The sequence below is a fragment of the Colletotrichum paranaense genome, assembly GCF_030867605.1.
Source record: "Colletotrichum paranaense strain IMI 384185 chromosome Unknown Scaffold_14.1, whole genome shotgun sequence".
In the NCBI taxonomy this organism is placed as follows: Eukaryota; Fungi; Ascomycota; class Sordariomycetes; order Glomerellales; family Glomerellaceae; genus Colletotrichum; species Colletotrichum paranaense.
In genome coordinates, this window is record NW_026848972.1 from 474,274 (window position 1) to 494,745 (window position 20,472).

The 20,472-nt window shown below is 27.1% G+C and overlaps 2 protein-coding genes across 2 annotated transcripts; both read left to right on the top strand.

Moving 5' to 3' along the window:
* Positions 1–4,041: 4,041 nt before the first annotated feature.
* On the top strand, positions 4,042–5,253 carry CPAR01_14010 (uncharacterized protein; the record flags this gene model as incomplete). The annotated part of the gene is made up of 1 exon (XM_060498262.1): positions 4,042–5,253. One exon carries the CDS (start codon positions 4,042–4,044, stop codon positions 5,251–5,253), a length of 1,212 nt encoding a protein of 403 aa, XP_060342996.1.
* Positions 5,254–6,029: 776 nt separating this feature from the next.
* Positions 6,030–6,218, top strand: CPAR01_14011 (zinc knuckle; the record flags this gene model as incomplete). The annotated part of the gene is made up of 1 exon (XM_060498263.1): positions 6,030–6,218. A coding segment is annotated over one exon (189 nt), but the record flags the coding sequence as incomplete, so codon positions are not given.
* Between the last annotated feature and the right edge of the window lie 14,254 nt (positions 6,219–20,472).

The window sequence follows — 20,472 nt, forward strand, 5'->3', positions numbered from 1 at the left end:
TATATCCCGGTTTATCGTAATTATAGTACTTAAAGTCCTTCTTCTAACGAGGTTATTCCCTTTTAATAACGCTAAGGTCTATTAATCTACTATAATACCCTATTATAGTAGTCGTTAGTTTATACTTATATTTATTATTAAGTTTAGCTTAGTTATTTTAAGTATTCTATCCTTTTTATTTAAGGCGTCGTTTATAGAGTCGATTATCGATCTTAACTATTATATCGATATAATTATAAAGCTTATCTAGTCGTTCTTATTAAGAGAGGTTATCCTTAACCTTTTTTTTTAAGTTACGATAAAAGGCTATTATAAATACCTTATTACCCTAATTAAATTTAGAAATAATTTACCTAAATTTAGATACGTACTTACTAACTAACCCCTTTTAAATAAGGGTTATAAGCTTTCGCTCGGTAATTCGTTCTTTATTAGGGTTACTAAAGGTTTTTTTAAATTTTTTTTCGAACTTATTATAGTTATTAAAGATCTTTTTAATATTTATTTCTTAGATCTTACGTTTATTCTTAAAATAATCTCTTATAAAGGGTTTAAACTAGGTAAGGGCGTCTTTTTTAAAAAAGAATACTATATAATAAACCTTATTCGCTTTAGCAATAAAAAAAGATTTATAGTAGCATAAATAAGCTCTAGTTTAAATAAGGAATCTTTAGAGAGTATCTAGGGACCCGTCGTAGGGTTCTAATTTAGGGTACTTAGCTCTAAGTACCGAAAGTAGTTAGGGTATTATAAATTAAGTATAGAGCTACTTATTCTTATTCTTAAGTTTAAGTATTATATTATATAGCTATTATATAATAAGTATAGCTACCTAAATAGGCCGCGCAGTGCTATTATTACTAATAGTCAATATATTCGTATTATTTAGTTAGTTTTTTATAGAGTAAACTTACTAAATAAGAGTAATTAAAGTGTTATAGCTAGCTAGTCATAGTAAATATATTAATAAAAGTTAAAGTTACGAATACTAAGTAAATAGTATCATAATTATAAATAGCTTCTTTAAAACTATATTTATAAGTCATAAAGTAAATAAGGCTTCGGTAATTAATCGTAGTCTTATTAAAAGGGGTTTTTAATAAAAATAGCTAAAAGCGATTATAAGATCTAATACTAAGTTAATTACTAAAAAAGCTATAAGAAGTTTATTTTTAAGCCCGGCTTAAGTCTATATTATATATAAGTCCCGTATATTATTTAAATAGTTCTTTTATAATTAGGACCGATATTACGATATCGGTCTTATAAGGTAAACCGCCTTTATCTTATCGGTCCTATTTATAAACCGCTTATTATCTATCGGTCCTTCTTATTATTATATAACTTTATTTATAGTTCTTTTGTTCTATTAGGGTGACTCTTATATTAGCGTCTTTATATATATATAGCGTATTATAGCCGCCGTAGGCCTACGGGGCAGGCCCTAGTCTTAGTTATATATATTAGGTCGTAATACTATCGAGGAGTATTTTTAATCTTAGCCCGCTAATTACTAACTATATACTAAGAGAGTAATAGTTTATATATTAATAAGTTTATTTAATAAGTTTATTTAATAAATTTATTTAGTTTAAATAGAGCTTTAGGTAATATTAGAAATAATAAAAATAATTTTTTTTTTACGAGTTTTAGTATAGTAAAGTAGCTAAATATTAGCCCTTTTAGCCTTTTCTTTAAAAACCTCTATATTATTATTAAAGTTTAGAACCTCTATAGTTAAGGGCTACTTTTAACTTTTATAACCGACCTCTACTGTTAACTTTTTTAACTAGCGCCGCTACGTAAGTATATTACTTAGCCTATTATTAATAAATAATAGGGTAGCTTACTTATCCCGAATTATATAGCGGTTTTCGTATCGAAATTATTATATTACGTTAAGCGCGTACTTAGGGCATATTGCGCGTATTATATAGTTAAAAAGTATATTATATCGTATAATTTCCCTTAAAAACATAATCCCGTTAAGGTCGATTTTTTGCGCCTATAAAGCTAAAAAAAAACTACTATATAAGTTAGAGCGAACCTTAAATAGCCTTATAAAATTACTTAATAAGTAAGGATTATTTATAGTATTTATTAAGCTTTTAATAATTCTCTTTTAACTTTTTTAATTATTATTATACTTTATAACTAGCTTAAAAAAATAATATAAAGAATTTCTTAATTTATAATAGCCTTTTAAATTAACTTATTAAAACTAATATTAATTTATATATTTTTAATATATTCTTTAATATATTTAAGTATAGCGAAATTATTAATAATTTTAATATAATCTTTATAATTTTTTTAATTATTTCTTACTTATATATTATAGTAGTGGTAGTGTTAAAAGAGGGAAAAAATTATTTAAATTAGGTGATCCGTTGTGTGGGTAGTGTCTTACTACCAGTCCTTGATGAGGAGAAGCTAACTTAACTCTGCTGTGCTAAGCTCCAATAGGAACAAGGCGAGTTCCTACGTGCCTCCGTTTCACCCTTACCCTCGACCAGGCCCAGGACTTTATTCTCTACGTATATACCAGACGCCATTCCATATCCGTCCCTCGGCCGCTATATCGATGTGGTGTTTCTGACGCACGCGCCCGTGCTTCGGCTTGTCCTGGCTTGACTCGTCACAGCCGCAAGGCGCAGTTTGGTTTTTGGGCCTGGCATTCCCGTCCGCATTTTATCCTCTCCCAATATCCCGCCACGGCCCTGCCCAGCCCAAACCCAGCCCATCGCGGGACGGGGCAGACTTGACGCACTTCCCAGTCACTCCGAGATCCCAACTCCCAAGAACCGTCTTCCCGGTCAACGTCGCTCACCACTCTCACGATATAACTCCAACGGCTTGCACCGCGCTTCTGCTGCCGCTTTGAACGCCCCATCAAGACCGACCCCCCCCCCCCCAGACTCTACCTTTATCCCCGATCTCGTCCCAGAACAGACCAGACCGGGCCAAGACGTGACGACCCTATCTGCAAAAGAGTTTCCGGCCCGACCACAGACAGGCTCATCGTCACCACATCCGGCCACTACCAGACTCCAGTCTGTACACTACACAACCAGTACACACTCCTAGTACACTACTTCGAACACCACTCAGACACTACACACACTACTTTACAAACACACGCACACATACATACATCCATTCCGATACCTCAGCCGAGCTGCTGCAGAAACACCCAGACCATCTCCGGCCTCGGCACTCGACTCCCCCGACTTTGTGTCTCTCCTCTTCCCAACCATTCTATTTGCATAGCTGCCCATCCACCATCCAACAATCCATCCATCCATCCTTTCACCCCCACATATTCGCTTTCGGTCTCCTCAACCTGCTCGCTTCCCCATTCACCTGTCCGCCAAACCCAGCCCAAGCTGCCATAACGTACAGCAACTGCGCATCGCGCCGCGGAAAGATCCTGCTGACATCTCGCGTACTGGGTACCCGCCGATTCGTCGATTGGCGACTTCTTCACTGTAACGCGGGCTCAAGTGGCTTGCCGTAGCAAGGGGGCCCGAGGTGTCACGTCACGGAGCGAGGTGTTTGTTTCCTTCTCGTCCAACAGAGCAGAGGAGGGCATTCGTTCGCCGCCCGTCTTCCGGGGTCCAGCCTGCCCACCCTCATCCCTTCACGGAAAAGCGAGAGGTTCGGGGGGGGAGTGACGGAGTTGAGCTGCGCGACCCTTTGCCCAATCTAGGACGGCTGCTCAGGCTCGGAGAGAGACGGACAAGGCTGCTGCTGCTGCAAGATGCCGCGTTTAGGGTACAAAAAGTCTCGCGGTGGCTGTACAAGGTGTAAGCAGCGTCGTGTAAAAGTACATACCGCCCTTCATCCACACTCATTACCCTCTCATTCTAGCCACTGACTATATCTCGTATCAACACACCCGCGTACACAATCAACGGCTGGCTGACATATCTTCCAACCCAGTGCGATGAGAACAAGCCCTGTGGCGCCTGTATCAGACACAACACACTATGCAGTCTCCTCGAGAGCTCCGCAGATAGCCAATCAGGCTCCGGTGACAACATGAGCTGGGAGCCAACATCTCACTCTCACTCTCACCCCGGCGTCTCCAGGGTACCGAGCATCCAACGGAGGAGCTCATCACGGAAGGGGTCCAGCGGCAGCCGAGCGAAGACCCAGACGCCATCTATCAGCCCGATAGACCACTCCCTGACGCCCCCGAGCCTGCTCGAGTCCACCATCAACCTCCCGGCGGACTTCATCAGCGATCCTGGCTCGTCCATCGCCGCCTCGAGCCCTGATCCGTTCCCGTACTTTATCAAGTTCTCGACCGAGCCCGTAGAGCCGCTTTATATGAGCAAGTGGATCACGGATCTCGAGCTGATGCACCAGTACTCCACGGCTACCTACCTTACGATGCCCAGGTCTTGCAACGTGGGTCACATCTGGCAGTTCGAGGTGCCCAAGCTCGGCCTAACGTATATTTTCCTCATGCACGAGATTCTCGCCCTCGCCGCACTACATCTCGCCTACCTCCACCCGGAGCAGCGCGAGTCCTATGCCCTGCACGCGTCCCAGCACCAGAGCGACGCCATCGCGGGAATGCGCGAGCTGCTCGTACAAATAACGGCCGAGAACTGCCACGCCCTCTTCGCGGGCTCGACGCTGCTCCTCGTGAACGCGTATTCCACATTTCCGTACCAGAGAGGGCCCGGCAACACGGAGGGTCCGACCGTGGACGACGTCCTCGACGTCTTCCTCCTCGTCAGGGGCATGAGCCACATCCTCTCCTCCTCCCAGCCCATCATCCAGACCGGGCCCTTTGCAAACTTCTTCTCGGAGCTTAATACCCCGACGTCGACGCCACTACTCGAGGCTGTTGCGCGCCACCTCAAGACTTACCAGACTACCCTCCGTACTACAAACGCTAACGAGGCAACGCAAAAGGTCGTTAATAAGGAGATAGACGTCTTCTTAGGCTGGATTACGTACGCTATCCAGACGACGGTATCCCCGGAGCTGCGTGTGGCCGTGACGTGGCCCATTAACCTGACCGAGGAGTACCTCCAGCTGCTACGGAACCGCGAGCCTACGGCTCTAGTACTACTAGCATACTACTCCGTCGTTGTCCGCTCGACGGAGTCAACGACGTGGTTCATGCAGGGGTGGGGCATTAACTGCGCGCGGGCGATAGTGGCGGACCTGGATCCGGAGTGGAAGGAGTTGATTCAATGGCCATTGGCCTTCATAAGCGACAGGAGTATAGAATTGTAGTTGTTCAAAACAGTTCAAGAACAAATGTCAAGACACTGCTTGTTTTCACATTCCATTGAACAATTCTGCCTCTTGATAGTCGCTACTCAAAGCTACCAGTCTACACGCTCACGAACGATCGTGTTGCAGGTTTACATTGACGATATCGTCAAGTCGTCAACAAGAGTTTCAACATCCGAAGCTATAGCAGTCACCCTTCGCCAAGCCTTGTATCCCTGCCCACCTTACTACGAACCTGAAAATCTCGGACTCAGCGCCGGTGCACAGTCCTGAGTCCCAGGTCAACGAGCCGGGGGAGGCTCTTGGCTACGAGGCACGCAATAAAAAAGGCCGCATTATCAAGAAAGCTCTTTAATAAGTATATCGCAAAGTAATAGAAATGGCAGCTAATTTACTTAGATTATTATAAAAAATCGCTAATTAAGCCCAGGATAAAGAGAGCTAGTTACTAACTATTATATTAAAAATTCAAAACTTTTATACGTTTTAAATCGCTATAATACTTAAAACAAAAGCTATACTTTTTTAAAAAAGCCTTTTTTTTATTACCTAACGTAAATCTAAAAAATATTAATAACGTATTGTATAATAACTAAATTACCCTATTATTAATATCAAAAAACGAAATAAAAAACGCTATTTAAAAAGCAATATTACTAAAAGCCCCGGGCCCCAATAATATTACTAACTTAACATTTTAAATAATAAAACTATAATTTATATTATATTTTATTTATATATTTAATTAGAGCCTTTAATAAGAATAATATTTATAATATTTTAAAAAATCTATTGTAGTAATACTTAAAAAACTAAATAAAAATAATTATATAGTACTTAATATATATAAACCGATCGCCCTCTTAAATATAATAAATAAAGTTATAAATACTATTATAATAAAGAAAATAATTAATAGAGAGGTATATAGAATTTATATAAAAATATATACTAATTATAGCTAGCTAGTCGTAATAAAGTATATTAATAAAAGTTAAAGCTACAAAATACTAAATAATATTATAATTATAATAGCTTTAAAAAAAGCTATATATTATAAATCATAGGGTTTTAGTAATTAATTATAATCCTATTAAAAGAGTTCTTAATAAAAATAGCTAAAAATAATTATAAAATTAAATACTAAGTTAATTACTAAAAAAGTTATAAAAGATTTATTTTAAAGCCCGGCTTAAGTTTATATTATATATAAATTTTATTTTTAAATGTATTTTTTATTTATACATTATTTTAAAGAGCTCTATATTTTAAATATATAGAGCTTATATTTTTAAAAAATAGGATCCGTATTTTTAATATATAAAAAGAATTTAAATTTTTTTTTATTATATAACTTATTTTATAATTCTTTTATTTTATAAAAGTATAAGAGATTAGGCTATAAATACTTAAATAATAAGGCTATAATATAAATATAAGTATATTATAAAACTAAAGCTTATAAAGTCCTTTATACGGGCTCTATTTTATAAAAGTTTTTTTAAAATACGATCTGTATATTAATTATTAATTTATTAGCGGCTTATTATTAAGTATATCCCGAATTTATTATTTATTTATCTTTATATTCTACTTTTATTAACTATTTAAGTAATTCTTAGTATCGTTTATATAATATTAATATATAGTATTAGTATATACTCTTATTATTTTAATAAGGTAATTAATAGAGAGGTATATAGAATTAATATAGAGGTATATACTTTATACTAGCGTCGCTATTCTACTTTTTAATTAGTTTAAAAAAATAGTACCTCTTTATAAAAGTAGTAAGGGTAACTATATTAATATAACTATTCTTATTATTTTCTCTTACCTAAGCTCTAGTTTAAGATTTTTAAAAATAAGAATACTACTATAACCTACGTATTCGTTTAGAACCGCTATATTACCTATTTAAAATTTATAAATTTTAAATAAGTAAGGCTTTTTTTTATTATATATTTAAAATATATAAAAAGTAAATTATAATAACGTCCGCTTAACTACCTTTTTTAACGTAGTTATAATAATTTATTATTATTATAAACTACTTTTTATTAGCTCCGTTTTTTTTAAATACTAAGCTATATTAGCCGTTTATTTATATAATTCCTTATTATTCTCCTCTTATTAAGAACGCTAAACTAGCTCCTTATTTATTACTAAAATAAGCTTAATATTTAGTTTTAATTTAACTAATTTATTTTTTTATAAGCCTAGTTAGTATTAATTTATTTTTATTTTTAAATAAGCGGCCCCGCTTTTTATTACTTATACTTTAATTATTATAAATAATACGAGTATAATTAACTAATTAACCTTTTTTAAATAAAACTAATTATAATAAAATAAGTTATACTATATTCTTTAGCTTATTATAAAAAGATATAGTAATTTTAAAATTAAAAATTTAATAATATAAATTTAAAAAAAACGTTTTTTATAACGCTACTAAGGGTATACTTTTTATTTATTAAAAATAGTTAAATCTAATATTTTAAAATAGATCTTATAATAATATAAGATACTTAGCTTAATTAAAATAGTATAGTTTAAATTATAAAATCCGAGGGAGTTTAGGAATAGCTTTTTATTAAATAATATTACTTTTTTTATAAGCCGGCCTTATATCCTAATTAAAATAAGATATTTTAAAAAAAGTATTATTTAAAGTTCGCTTAGGTATTTAAAGCGAGTACTTATATACTCCTAGTTTATAAATACCTCGTCCTTTATATAAGCTTAATAAAAACATAGCTCTTAATCGCTAATTATATTTTATATAATATTAATAAGCTATTATAAATAACTAAGACTATTTAAAAAATAACCCTTAATATTATTATTACTTAACTTAGTACTAAAAGTAACGTAAGTACTAAAGTTCTAATATTTTTAAATAAAGTAACGGGCCTATTATACTCTTAAAAATAAATATATTACGTAGAAGTATTAGAAAATTAAGCGTTAGTTATTAAACTTTTTATAGAGCTTAGTCTAGGCTTTTTTAAAAATATACTCCGTTTTAATAAAAATAATAAACTTTTATATAATTAATACCCCGTAATAAGTATATAAAATAGCTTAATTTATTATTATATTAATATAGGCGCGGTCTTTATTACTAAGCTCGGCTATTATTTATATAATTAATTAATAATTATTATCGTTAGACCTATTATTATTATTATTATAACTAGGGTCCTTAATCTATTTTTATTTAGCCTTAAGTATAATATTAAAGTTAATATAATAAATATAGAGTTATTACTAAACTTTAGGAAACTACTTATTAAGTATAGTCTTTATTTACTTATTATAATTAGTAATAATAATAAAAGGCTAGCGGATTAAGTATTACTTAATTAGTTAATAAATACTTATTAAAAAGAACTAAAACCTTTCTAATCTTTTATTATTAATAAGACTAAATACTATATTATAAATAGACTTAAAATAGGTCTACTTAGTAACCTAAAAAAAAGAGAGCTTAAAGTGATTAGTATTATATATATTATTAAAGTTAATTACTTTAAGGAACCGTTTTTATATTTAAAAATAGTAAAGAAAAGTCTAAATAAGCCTAACTAAGTAATTAAGCTTATTAGCCGCTTATTTAATAATATATAAAATCCCTTATTTATTAAATAGCTTAATTAGCGCCGTTATTAATAAATATCCGTTTAATTTTTCTTAATTAATACGGGCTTTAGTATTATAAATATCTTACTAAGTAAATAAGGCCTCTAGGAATTACTTTTAAATAATAGCGTATACGTTACGTACCTAAATCCTAACCTATCGGCTTATAATTTTAATAATATCCTTAATTAGCTAAGTAAGCTTATAATAAAAAGGGTATATAAATACTCCAAAGCTAGGGCCGTAATTATATTAATTATACTAAGGGTCTAAGTAATAATATAATAACTACTTACCCTCCTCTTATACTTCTATAATTACTTATTATTAATAACCGTATTTTTAAAACCTATATTATTTAATACTTATACTTTTTAAAAAACCGGGCTTATTAAATCGATTATATTAAAATAAGTATTATATAAGCCGACCTATTTAAAATATATATTTATACTATTTTATAATACTAAACTTATTAACCTTAATAAAAATATTAACTCGATTAAAAAGAGCGTTTATTATTAGCTTTAAATTACTAAGGATTAATAGATTTAGGGTTTTATTTAAAAAAGGGGAGGAGGATTTATTATTTTAAATATAATAAAAAACTACGGTTTAAAAAAATAACGGACTTAAAAAAGGGTTTTATTATAAAAGTAAATAGGGTAGTAAGTTCGTTTAAGAACCCTACGTTTCTTATTATAAATAGCTTTATTTATATTATTAAATAAGGCTAGTTATTAACCTTTTATTATAGCTAGCTAGTTATAATAAAGTATATTAATAAAAGTTAGGGCTACGAAGCTAATAATAGTATTATAGTCGTAGATAACTTTTTTAAAGCTATATTTATAAGTTATAAGGTAAGTAAGGCTTTAGTAATTAATTATAATTTTATTAAGAGGGGTTCTTAGTAAAAATAGCTAAAAGCGATTATAAGATCTAATACTAAGTTAATTATTAAAAAAGCTATAAAAAGTCTATTTTTAAGCCCAGCTTAAGTTTATATTATATATAAGTCTTATTTTTAAATATATTTTTTATTTATATATTTACTTAACGGGCCCCGTATTTTAAATATACGGGCTCTATATTTTAAAAGGACGGGGTCCGTATTATTAATATATAGACCTTCCTATTTCTTATTATTACGTAACTTATTTTATAGTTTTTCTATTTTATAAGAGTTACTTTATATTCCTATACTCCTATATATATAATATATTATAGCCGTTATAAGCCTATGGGGCGGGCCCTAGTCTTAGCTATATATATTAAGTCGTAATATTAAGTCTCCTTTTTAAAAATCTAGTCCCGTAAACTTATAAATAGGTTATTTATTCTTAGGTTAGGGATTCGTTAAGTATATTTTTTTAAAATATATTAATACAATATTAGGTCGTATTAAAAAACGTTTATTAAGTAACTCTATTTCTAAGTTTTATTTAGTTTATAACGACGTATTTAATTACTTTAGTTCTAACGACGTAATACTTTATACTTAATATTTCTATATAAAACGCGCGTATTATATAATTAACGGGTCGAAAACTTATTAAAATTATAAAAATTTAAAGCGTCCTTATAATAATCTTATTATTACGTCGAGCTATAAGTATTATTATAGCTCCTTTACTTATAGTTATTAATATTCTCGTAATAAAGAGGCTAAGTAACTAGTATTAAGAGCTAGAAAAGAAAAAAAAGGAGGCTAGTAATACTTTATTTAATCTTTATATAAAACTTACTTAGATTTAGTCCGAGATTATAAAAATAGTTAGTTATTTAGCCCGGATTCGGACTATTTAAAAAAAAGTAAAAAAATAGTATATTAAGACCTTTACTCGAAGTATATAAAAGTTAAAAAAAGAGGATCGTATTCTTTTTATATTAAATACTTATAAATAATAAGTAGTAAGCGATTTATAAGTAATAAGTATTTTTAATAATATTAACTAGACTTTTTTTAAAATTAGTAACGAGTTCGCTTCCCTAGGGCCGTTAGTATTAGGTACCGACGTTCCTAAGTATTATAATAGTCTTATAAGAATTCTTAAAAATATTAGAAATTCGTAATAAGTTCCTACGTATTTTTTTTATATCTATAACCCTTTTATTTAATAAGGAATTCTCGTATTTCGTTCTTAATTCTATAGTTAATAATTCGTTTAACTTCGTATTCTAATTAGTTTAGTTCGATAATAATATAATCTTCTATATACGAACCTCTAAGTACTAATTTAAAAAGTAAAATATAAAAAACGGGGTAGTACCGCATTATATTTAGTAATCTTAATTCGTAATTAACTAATAAGACTTTCTTAGTAATTTCGAAAGGTCTAAGTTTTTTATAATCTAATTTATTGCTTAGTTATTTCGTTTTAATATTATAATAAAAGAGATAAGTACTATCCTCCTCTTTTAAAATTAGTCCTCTAATTTTTAATTTATTAGCATATTTCTTTATATACTATTATATAAATTTAAAATTTAGTAAGGTCTTTATTTAGAGTTTTTTAAGTTTTTTTATATTTATTATAGCTTTTACGGCCTATAATCCTTATTTTACTTCTCTATAAGTAGTTAGTTTAAAACTATAGTTAAGATAGAATAGTAAATATCCTATACTTTTATTTATTACGCTATTATATATAAACTAGGCTATTAAAAATAGTAATACTTAGTTATTTTAGTTATAGTTAATATAATAATAGAGGTAGGTTTTTAAAATTTAGTTAATCCTTTTTATTTATTTATTAGTTTATAAATAAAAAGCGGTTAATAGCTTATAGTTTATACCGAGTTACGAAGTTAAGGATTTCTAAAATATTAAAGTAAATATACTTCTTCTATCGGAAATAATCTCTTTAAGTATTTTATAGTTTACGATAATTACCTTAAGGAATATATATGCTAAGTCCTCTACGTTATTTAATTTTTTATATAGTACGAAGTATACGTATTTAGTAAGTTAATTAATAATAACTAAAATACTATTGAATTATATTTTTATAAGTAGTTCTTAGGACTTAAGAAGTTTAATAATAAAGTCCTATAAGATTAAGTACTATGCTTTTAGTACGGGTAGTAACGGTTATAGTTCTCTATAAGGTTTATATAAGCTATTTTTATTTTTTTTATAAGTTACGTAGTCCTTAATTATATTAGCGATTTTAATACGTATAGCGGATTTATTATAATATTAGCAAATCCGTTTTTACGTTTTTATAATATTTTAATAGCCGTATACTTTAGTACTATATATTTTTATAATAGTTTTAAGAGATATTTTTCTAATCGAGCTAGTATTATCTTTCTTAGCTATTATTAAGAATTTATAAGCTAGTACGAGGTTTTTATTTATATCTTTCTTAAGAATAACCTAAGTCTTTTTAAGGACTTCGATTTTATAATTAGGTCTTTTACTAAGAGCGTTCGCTTTACTATTTTCTAATCCTTTTTAGTAAACTATTTTAAAATAATACTTAAAAAGGTATTCTAACTATCGTACTTATTGTTTATTTAAGTTTTTAAACGTAATAAAATATACGAGATTTTTATAATTAGTATATACTATAACTTTATATTTAGTACTAGATAACTATAGTCTCTATTTTTAAAAAGCTTTAATAATAACTATTAGTTCTTTATTATAGATTTAGTAGTTAAGTTTAGTTCCGTAAAAGGCTTTAGAATAAAAGGTATAAGGTTATAAGTATTTTTTATTATTTTATTAACTAAGTACTACTCTTATAGTAAAATCTAAAGCGTCGGTTTTTATTTTAAAAAGTTTCGTAAAGTCCGGGATTATAATAACTAGTTTAGTTATAATTATATTTTTAACTTTAATAAAGGCTTCCTTATATTTAGGGTCCTAAATAAATAGTATATTCTTTTATATTAAACTATTAAAAAGTCTTACGATATTAACGTATTTTTTAAAGAATTATTAATAAAAGTTAACAAATCTTAAAAAGGATTAAACGTCCTTAATATTAAGAGGTATAAGCTAGTCCCTAACTACTTCTATTTTTAATTATTATATATAGATTTCTTTTAGTATAATAATATAGCTTAGGAAATTTACTTTTTATATATAGAATTCGTATTTCTCTAGTTTAGTAAAGAGTTTTGCGTCTTAAAGTTTTTAAAATACTATATAAACGTACTTTTTATATATTTCGAGGTTAGGTAAGAAGATAAGAATATTATTAATATAAATAATAATAAAAATATTAATATACTCCCTAAGTACGTAGTTAACTATCGTTTAGAAAGTTATAAGTACGTTAATAAGTCCGAAAAGTATAACGAAATACTCGAAGAGTCCTCTTTATATTCAGAACGCGGTCTTTTATTTATCTCTTTTTTTAATTCTAATTTAGTTAAACGCTACTTTAAGGTCTATTATAATAAACTATTAAGCTCCGTATAGTAAATCTCTAAGTTTAGTAATAAGGGGTAAGGGGTAATAATTCTTTTTAATAATTAAATTAAGCCCTCGGTAATTAACTATAAATCGTAGTTTTCTATTCTTTTTTAATACGAAAAATACTAGTACTCTAGCTAGTAAGTTAGAGGGTTTAATATATCCTTTAGTAAGCGTTTTTTTAAAATAGTTATTAAGTTTTTATTATTCTTATTAGTTAAAAGGATATAGTGGGTAGAACTACGGTTATTTACCTTTTTTAAGTTCTATTTTTATATTTTAGTTACTATGTTCTAAGAGTCCTATTTCTTTTTTAAATATAAATAGTTTCGTATATTTCCGGTACTCTTTAGGTATAGTTTAGAGTAGATCTAATTCCTAATTATTTATTATTAATATAAGTATCCTATTTAGCTTTACTCTCTTAACGTAAGCTAGGTATCTTATTTCGTTTTTTAATATCTTAGGTACTATATAAAATTCGTTTAAACCCTTCTTATAAGGTTATTTAGTAACTAAATCTGTCTATTAAAAGTAGCCTATTTTCTAATTTATCCATAAATTATGCTTTTATAACTATATAATTTTTAGAATTACGTTATATTTATTTTTTATTTTTATTATATCGTAGGCAATCTTTTTTAAATAGTTATAAATATTTATATAGAGGTGCGCGGTCTTTTAAAATATATATCCTCTATTATATTAAAGTAGCTTTTTTTTAAAGTCTCGGAGTAAGTATAGTTCGTTTTTTATTCGCTATTAAATATAGTAATTAATAGAGAGGTATATAGAATTAATATAGAGGTATATATTTTATACCGGCGTTATTATTCTATTTTTTAATTAATCTAAAAAAATAGTACCTCCTTATAAAGGCGGTAAGGGTAATTATATTAATATAGCTATTCTTATTATTCTTTCTTACTTAAGCTCTAATTTAAGATTTCTAAAAATAAGAATACTACTATAACCCACGTACTCGTTCGGAACTACTATATTACCTATTTAAAATTTATAGATCTTAAATAAGTTAGTAATATAAGCTTTTATAAATCTTAAATAAGTAAGGCTTCTTTTTATTATATATCTAAGATATATAAAGAATAAATTATAGCGACGTCTACCTAACTACCTCTTTTAACGTAGTTATAATAATTTATTATTATTATAGATTACTTCTTACTAGCTCCGTTTTTTTTAAATATTAAGCTATATTAGCTATTTATTTATATAATTCCTTATTATTTTCTCCTTATTAAGAACGCTAAACTAGCTCCTTATTTATTATTAGGATAAGCTCGATATTTAGTTTTAACTTAGCTAACTTATTTTTTTTATAAGCTTAGTTAGCGTTAACTTATTTTTATTTTTAAGTAAGTAGCCTTACTTCTTATTATTAGTACCTTAGCTACTATAAGTAGTACGGGCTTAACTAGCTAACCGGCCTTTTTTAAATAAAGCTAGTTATAATAAAATAGGCTATACTATATTTTTTAGCCTACTATAAAGAGATATAATAATCTTAGAGTTAAGGATCTAGTAATATAGATCTAAAAAAGACGTTTTTTAAAAATATTACTAAGGGTATACCTCTTACTTATTAAAAGTAGCTAAATCTAATATTTTAAAATAGATTTTATAGTAGTATAGGATACCTAGTTTAATTAAAATAGTATAATTTAGACTATAAGATCCGAGGGGGTCTAAGAATAGCTTCTTATTAAATAGTATTACCTTTTTTATAAGCCGGCCTTATATCCTAATTAAGGTAAGATACTTTAAAAAAAGTATTATTCGAAGTTTACTTAGGTACTTAAAGCGAGTACTTATATACTCTTAGCTTATAAGTACCTCGTTCTCTATATAAGCTTAGTAAAAGCGTAGCTCCTAATTACTAATTATATCCTATATAACGTTAATAAGCTAATATAAGTAACTAAGACTATTTAAGAAATAACCCTTAATATTATTATTACTTAACTTAGTATTAAAAATAACGCGAGTACTAAAGTTCTAGTATTTTTAAATAAAATAACGGGCCCACTATGCTTTTAAAAATAGGTATATTACGTAGAGGTATTAGAGGATTAGGTATTAGTTATTAAACTTTTTATAAAGCTTAGTCTAGGCTTTTTTAAAAGTATGCTCTGTTTTAGTAAAAATAATAAGCTTTTATATAATTAATACCCCGTAATAAGTATATAGAATAGCTTAATTTATTATTATATTAATATAAGCACGGTCTTTATTACTAAGCTCGGCTATTACTTACGTAATTAACTAATAATCGTTATTATTAGACTTATTACTATTACTATTATAACTAGGGTCCTTAATCTATTTCTATTTAGCCTTAAGTATAATATTAGAGTTAATATAATAAATATAAAGTTATTACTAAACTTCGGGAAATTACTTATTAAGTATAGTTTTTATTTATTTATCGTAGTTAGTAATAATAATAGAAGGCTAGCGGATTAAGTATTATTTAATTAGTTAACGGATACTTATTAAGAAGAACTAAAACCCTTCTAGTCTCTCGTTATTAATAAAACTAAATACTATATTATAAATAGACCTAAGATAGGTTTACTTAGTAGCTTAGAAAAGAGGGAGCTTAAAGCAATTAATATTATATATATTATTAAAGCTAATTACTTTAAGAAACCGTTTCTATATTTAAAAATAGTAAAAAAAAGTCTAAATAAGCCTAACTAAATAATTAAGCTTATTAACTACTTACTTAACGATATATAAAATCCCTCGTTTATTAAATAGCTTAATTAGCACTACTATTAGTAAATATCTATTTAATTTCTCTTAGTTAATACGGGCTCTAATATTATAAATATTCTACTAAATAAATAAGGCCTTTAGGAATTACTTTTAGATAATAGTATATACGTTACGTACCTAAATCCTAACCCGTTAGCTTATAGTCTCAATAATATCCTTAATTAGCTAAATAAGCTTACGATAAAAAGGGTATATAAATACTCCGAGGCTAGGGCCGTAGTTATATTAACTATACTAAAAGTCTAAGTAATAATATAATAACTACTTACCCTCCTCTTATACTTTTATAATTACTTATTATTAATAGCTATATTTCCGAGACCTACGCTATTTAATACTTATACTTTTTAAAGGACCGGGCTTACTAAATCGATTATATTAAAATAAGTATTATATAAGCCGACCTATTCGAGATATATATTTATACCGTTTTATAATACTAAACTTATTAACCTTAGTAAAAGTATTAACTTAATTAAAAAGAGTATTCGTTATTAACTCTAAGTTACTAAGGATTAATAAATTTAGGGTTTTATTTAAAAGAGGGGAGGAGGATTTATTATTTTAAGTATAATAAGAAGCTACGGTTTAAAAAGACGATAGACTTAAAAGAGGGTTTTATTATAAAAGTAAATAGGGTAATAAGTTTATTTAAGAACCCTACGTTTTTTACTATAAACGGCTTTACTTATATTATTAAATAAGGCTAGTTATTAACCTTTTATTAGTCCTAATAATTTATATAATAAGCTAAAGAATATTATTAAACTATTTTATAATAAGCTAGGTAGGTTATTAAGATTTATTAGAAAAAGGAGAGGGACTAGGCTTTAGTAATATTTAGGGGAGGGTAGTATACTAAGTAGTCTATATCCCTTTTAAAAAACGGCGTATAAAATAGAATATAAGCTGTCTAGACTCTTTATTAAAAGGGGGAGGACTACGTATTAATAAGAATTAGAGAATAATAAAAAGCTAAAAAGTATTAGTTTTATTAAAGAATTTATAATTAAAATAAAAAGTTAGTTCTATTTTAATATATTAGTACGGATAGTAAGATAGTAATTATATTTTTTATAATAACTCGGGTAATAAGTCGTTTATTAGGTCGCTATATATATAGGGATCGCTAACTTTATAAAACTAGCTAATATTAAAATAGCTACTATTTAAAATAAGAAATAATAGTATATCGTTATTATCGGAGCGTTAGCGTTTTATAAGACGGCTTTAATTATCTAGGTTATTAAATTAAGCTTAGCGACGTAAGCTCGGTACGTAAGCTATTAAAGGAGCTATTTTATAATATATAGATTAGTATAGCCTTAAGGAAAAGAGGACGTAAGACGCGTTAATTATAGTTTCGTAATAAAACTCTTTTAAAATATAATTATATAAAGGAGATTATAAAAAGGGATAGGTACTTTAAAAAAAAGTAGTAAAATCTAAGTATACTAATAATTAAAATTTTAGCTAATTATAGTAGTAGATACGTATACCGCTATAAGGTATATGCCCCTATATTAATTCTATATACCTCTCTATTAATTCCTATTTTAATTAGGATATAAGGCCGGCTTATAAAAAAAGTAATATTATTTAATAAAAAGCTATTCCTAAACTCCCTCGGATTTTATAATTTAAACTATACTATTTTAATTAAGCTAAGTATTTTATACTATTATAAGATCTATTTTAAAATATTAAATTTAGCTATTTTTAGTAAATAAGAAGTATACCCTTAATAACGTTTTAAAGAGACGTTTTTTTTAAATCTATATTACTAAATCCTTAACCCTAAGATTATTATATCCCTCTATAATAAGCTAAAAAATATAGTATAGCCTATTTTATTATAACTAAATTTATTTAAAAAAGGCTAGTTAATTAGTTAAGCTCGTATTATTTATAGTAACTAAGGCGTAAATAATAAAAAGCGAGGCTATTTATTTAAAAATAAGAATAAGTCGATATTAACTAAGCTTATAAAAGAGATAAGTTAGCTAAGTTAAAGCTAAATATTAAGCTTATTTTAATAATAAATAAGGAGCTAGTTTAGCGTTCTTAATAAGGAGAGGATAATAGGGAATTATATAAATAGGCGGCTAATATAGCTTAGTATTTAAAAAAAACAGAGCTAATAAAAAGTAATTTATAATAATAATAAATTATTATAACTACGTTAAAAGAGGTAGTTAAGCGGACGTTACTATAATTTACTTTTTATATATTTTAAATATATAGTAAAAAGAAGCCTTACTTATTTAAGATTTATAAAAGCTTATATTACTATAGTTTAGCTTATATAAATTTTAAATAAGTAATATAGCGGTTCTAAAAAAGTACGTAAGTTATAGCAGTATTCTTATTTTTAGAAACTTTAAATTAGAGCTTAGGTTAGAGAGGATAGTAAGAATAGCTATATTAATATAATTACCCTCACCGCTTTTATAGGGAAGTACTATTTTTTTAAACTAATTATAGTAATAAATACGTATACTACTATAAAGTATATACTTCTATATTAATTTTATATACCTCTCTATTAATTCCTATAATAAAATAAGTAAATAATAAGCTAAATTATTTTATTAGCCTTATTTAGACCTTTTTTTATTATTTTTAAATATAAAAGCGGTTCTTTAAAGTAATTAGTTTTAATAATACTTATAATACTAATCGCTTTAAGCTCTCTCTTTTTTAAATTACTAAATAAACTTATTTTAAATTTATTTATAATATTATATTTAGCCTTATTAATAATAAAAAATTAGAAAGTTTTTAATTTCTCTTAATAAGTATTTACTAATTTATAAACTAATATTTAGTCCGTTATTTTACTATTATTATTATAAACTACAATAAGTAAATAAAGGCTATATTAAACGAGTAGTTCCTAAACGTTTAGTAATAACTCTATATTTATTATATTAATTCTAATATTATACTTAGGGCTAAGTAAAAGTAGATTAAGGACCGTAGTTATAATAATAATAATAGTAAGTTTAATAATAAAGGATATTAGTTATTAATATAAATAATAGCTATATTAAGTAATAAAAATAAAGCTTATATTAATATATTTATTAATAAGCCCCCCTTTTATATATATTATAAGGTCCTTATAATATAAAAGCTTAATATTTTTACTAAAACTAAGTATATTTTTAAAAAAGCTTAGACTAAGTTTTATAAAGAGTTTAATAATTAATACTTAGTTTTTTAATATTTTTATATAATATACTTATTTTTAAAAGTATAATAAGCCCGTTATTTTATTTAAAAATATTAAGGTTTTAGTACTTATATTATTTTTAATACTAAGTTAAGTAATAATAATATTAAGGGTTATTTTTTATATAGTCTTAGTTATCTATATTAGCTTATTAACGTTATATAAAATATAATTAATAATTAGGAGCTACGTTTTTATTAAGCTTATATAGAGAACGAAGTACTTATAAGCTAAGAATATATAAATACTCGTTTTAAATACCTAAATAAACTTTAAATAATATTTTTTTTAAAATATCTAATTTTAATTAGAACGTAAAGCCGGCTTATAAAAAAAATAATACTATTTAATAAGAGGCTATTCTTAACCCCCCTTAGATATTATAGTCTAAATTATACTATTTTAATTAAGCTAAGTATCTTATATTATTATAAGATCTATTTTAAAATATTAAATTTAGCTATTTTTAATAAATAAAAAGTATATTTTTAATAACGTTTTTAAAAAACGTTTTTTTTAAATTTATATTATTAAATTTTTAATTTTAAAATTACTATATCTTTTTATAATAAGCTAAAGAATATAATATAACTTATTTTATTATAATTAGTTTTATTTAAAAAAGGTTAATTAGTTAATTATACTCGTATTATTTATAATAATTAAAGTATAAGTAATAAAAAGCGGGGCCGCTTATTTAAAAATAAAAATAAATTAATACTAACTAGGCTTATAAAAAAATAAATTAGTTAAGTTAAAACTAAATATTAAGCTTATTTTAGTAATAAATAAGGAGCTAGTTTAGCGTTTTTAATAAGAGGAGGATAATAGGGAATTATATAAATAGATAGCTAATATAGCTTAATATTTAAAAAAAATAAAGCTAATAAAAAGTAGTCTATAATAATAATAAATTATTATAATTACGTTAAAAAAAAGTAGTTAAGTAAATATTATTATAATTTACTTTTTATATATTTTAAATATATAATAAAAAAAAGCCTTACTTATTTATATTTTATAAAAGCTTAAATTATTATAATTTAGCTTTTATAAATCTTAAATAAGTAATATAGCGGTTTTAAAAAAATATATAAGTTATAGTAATATT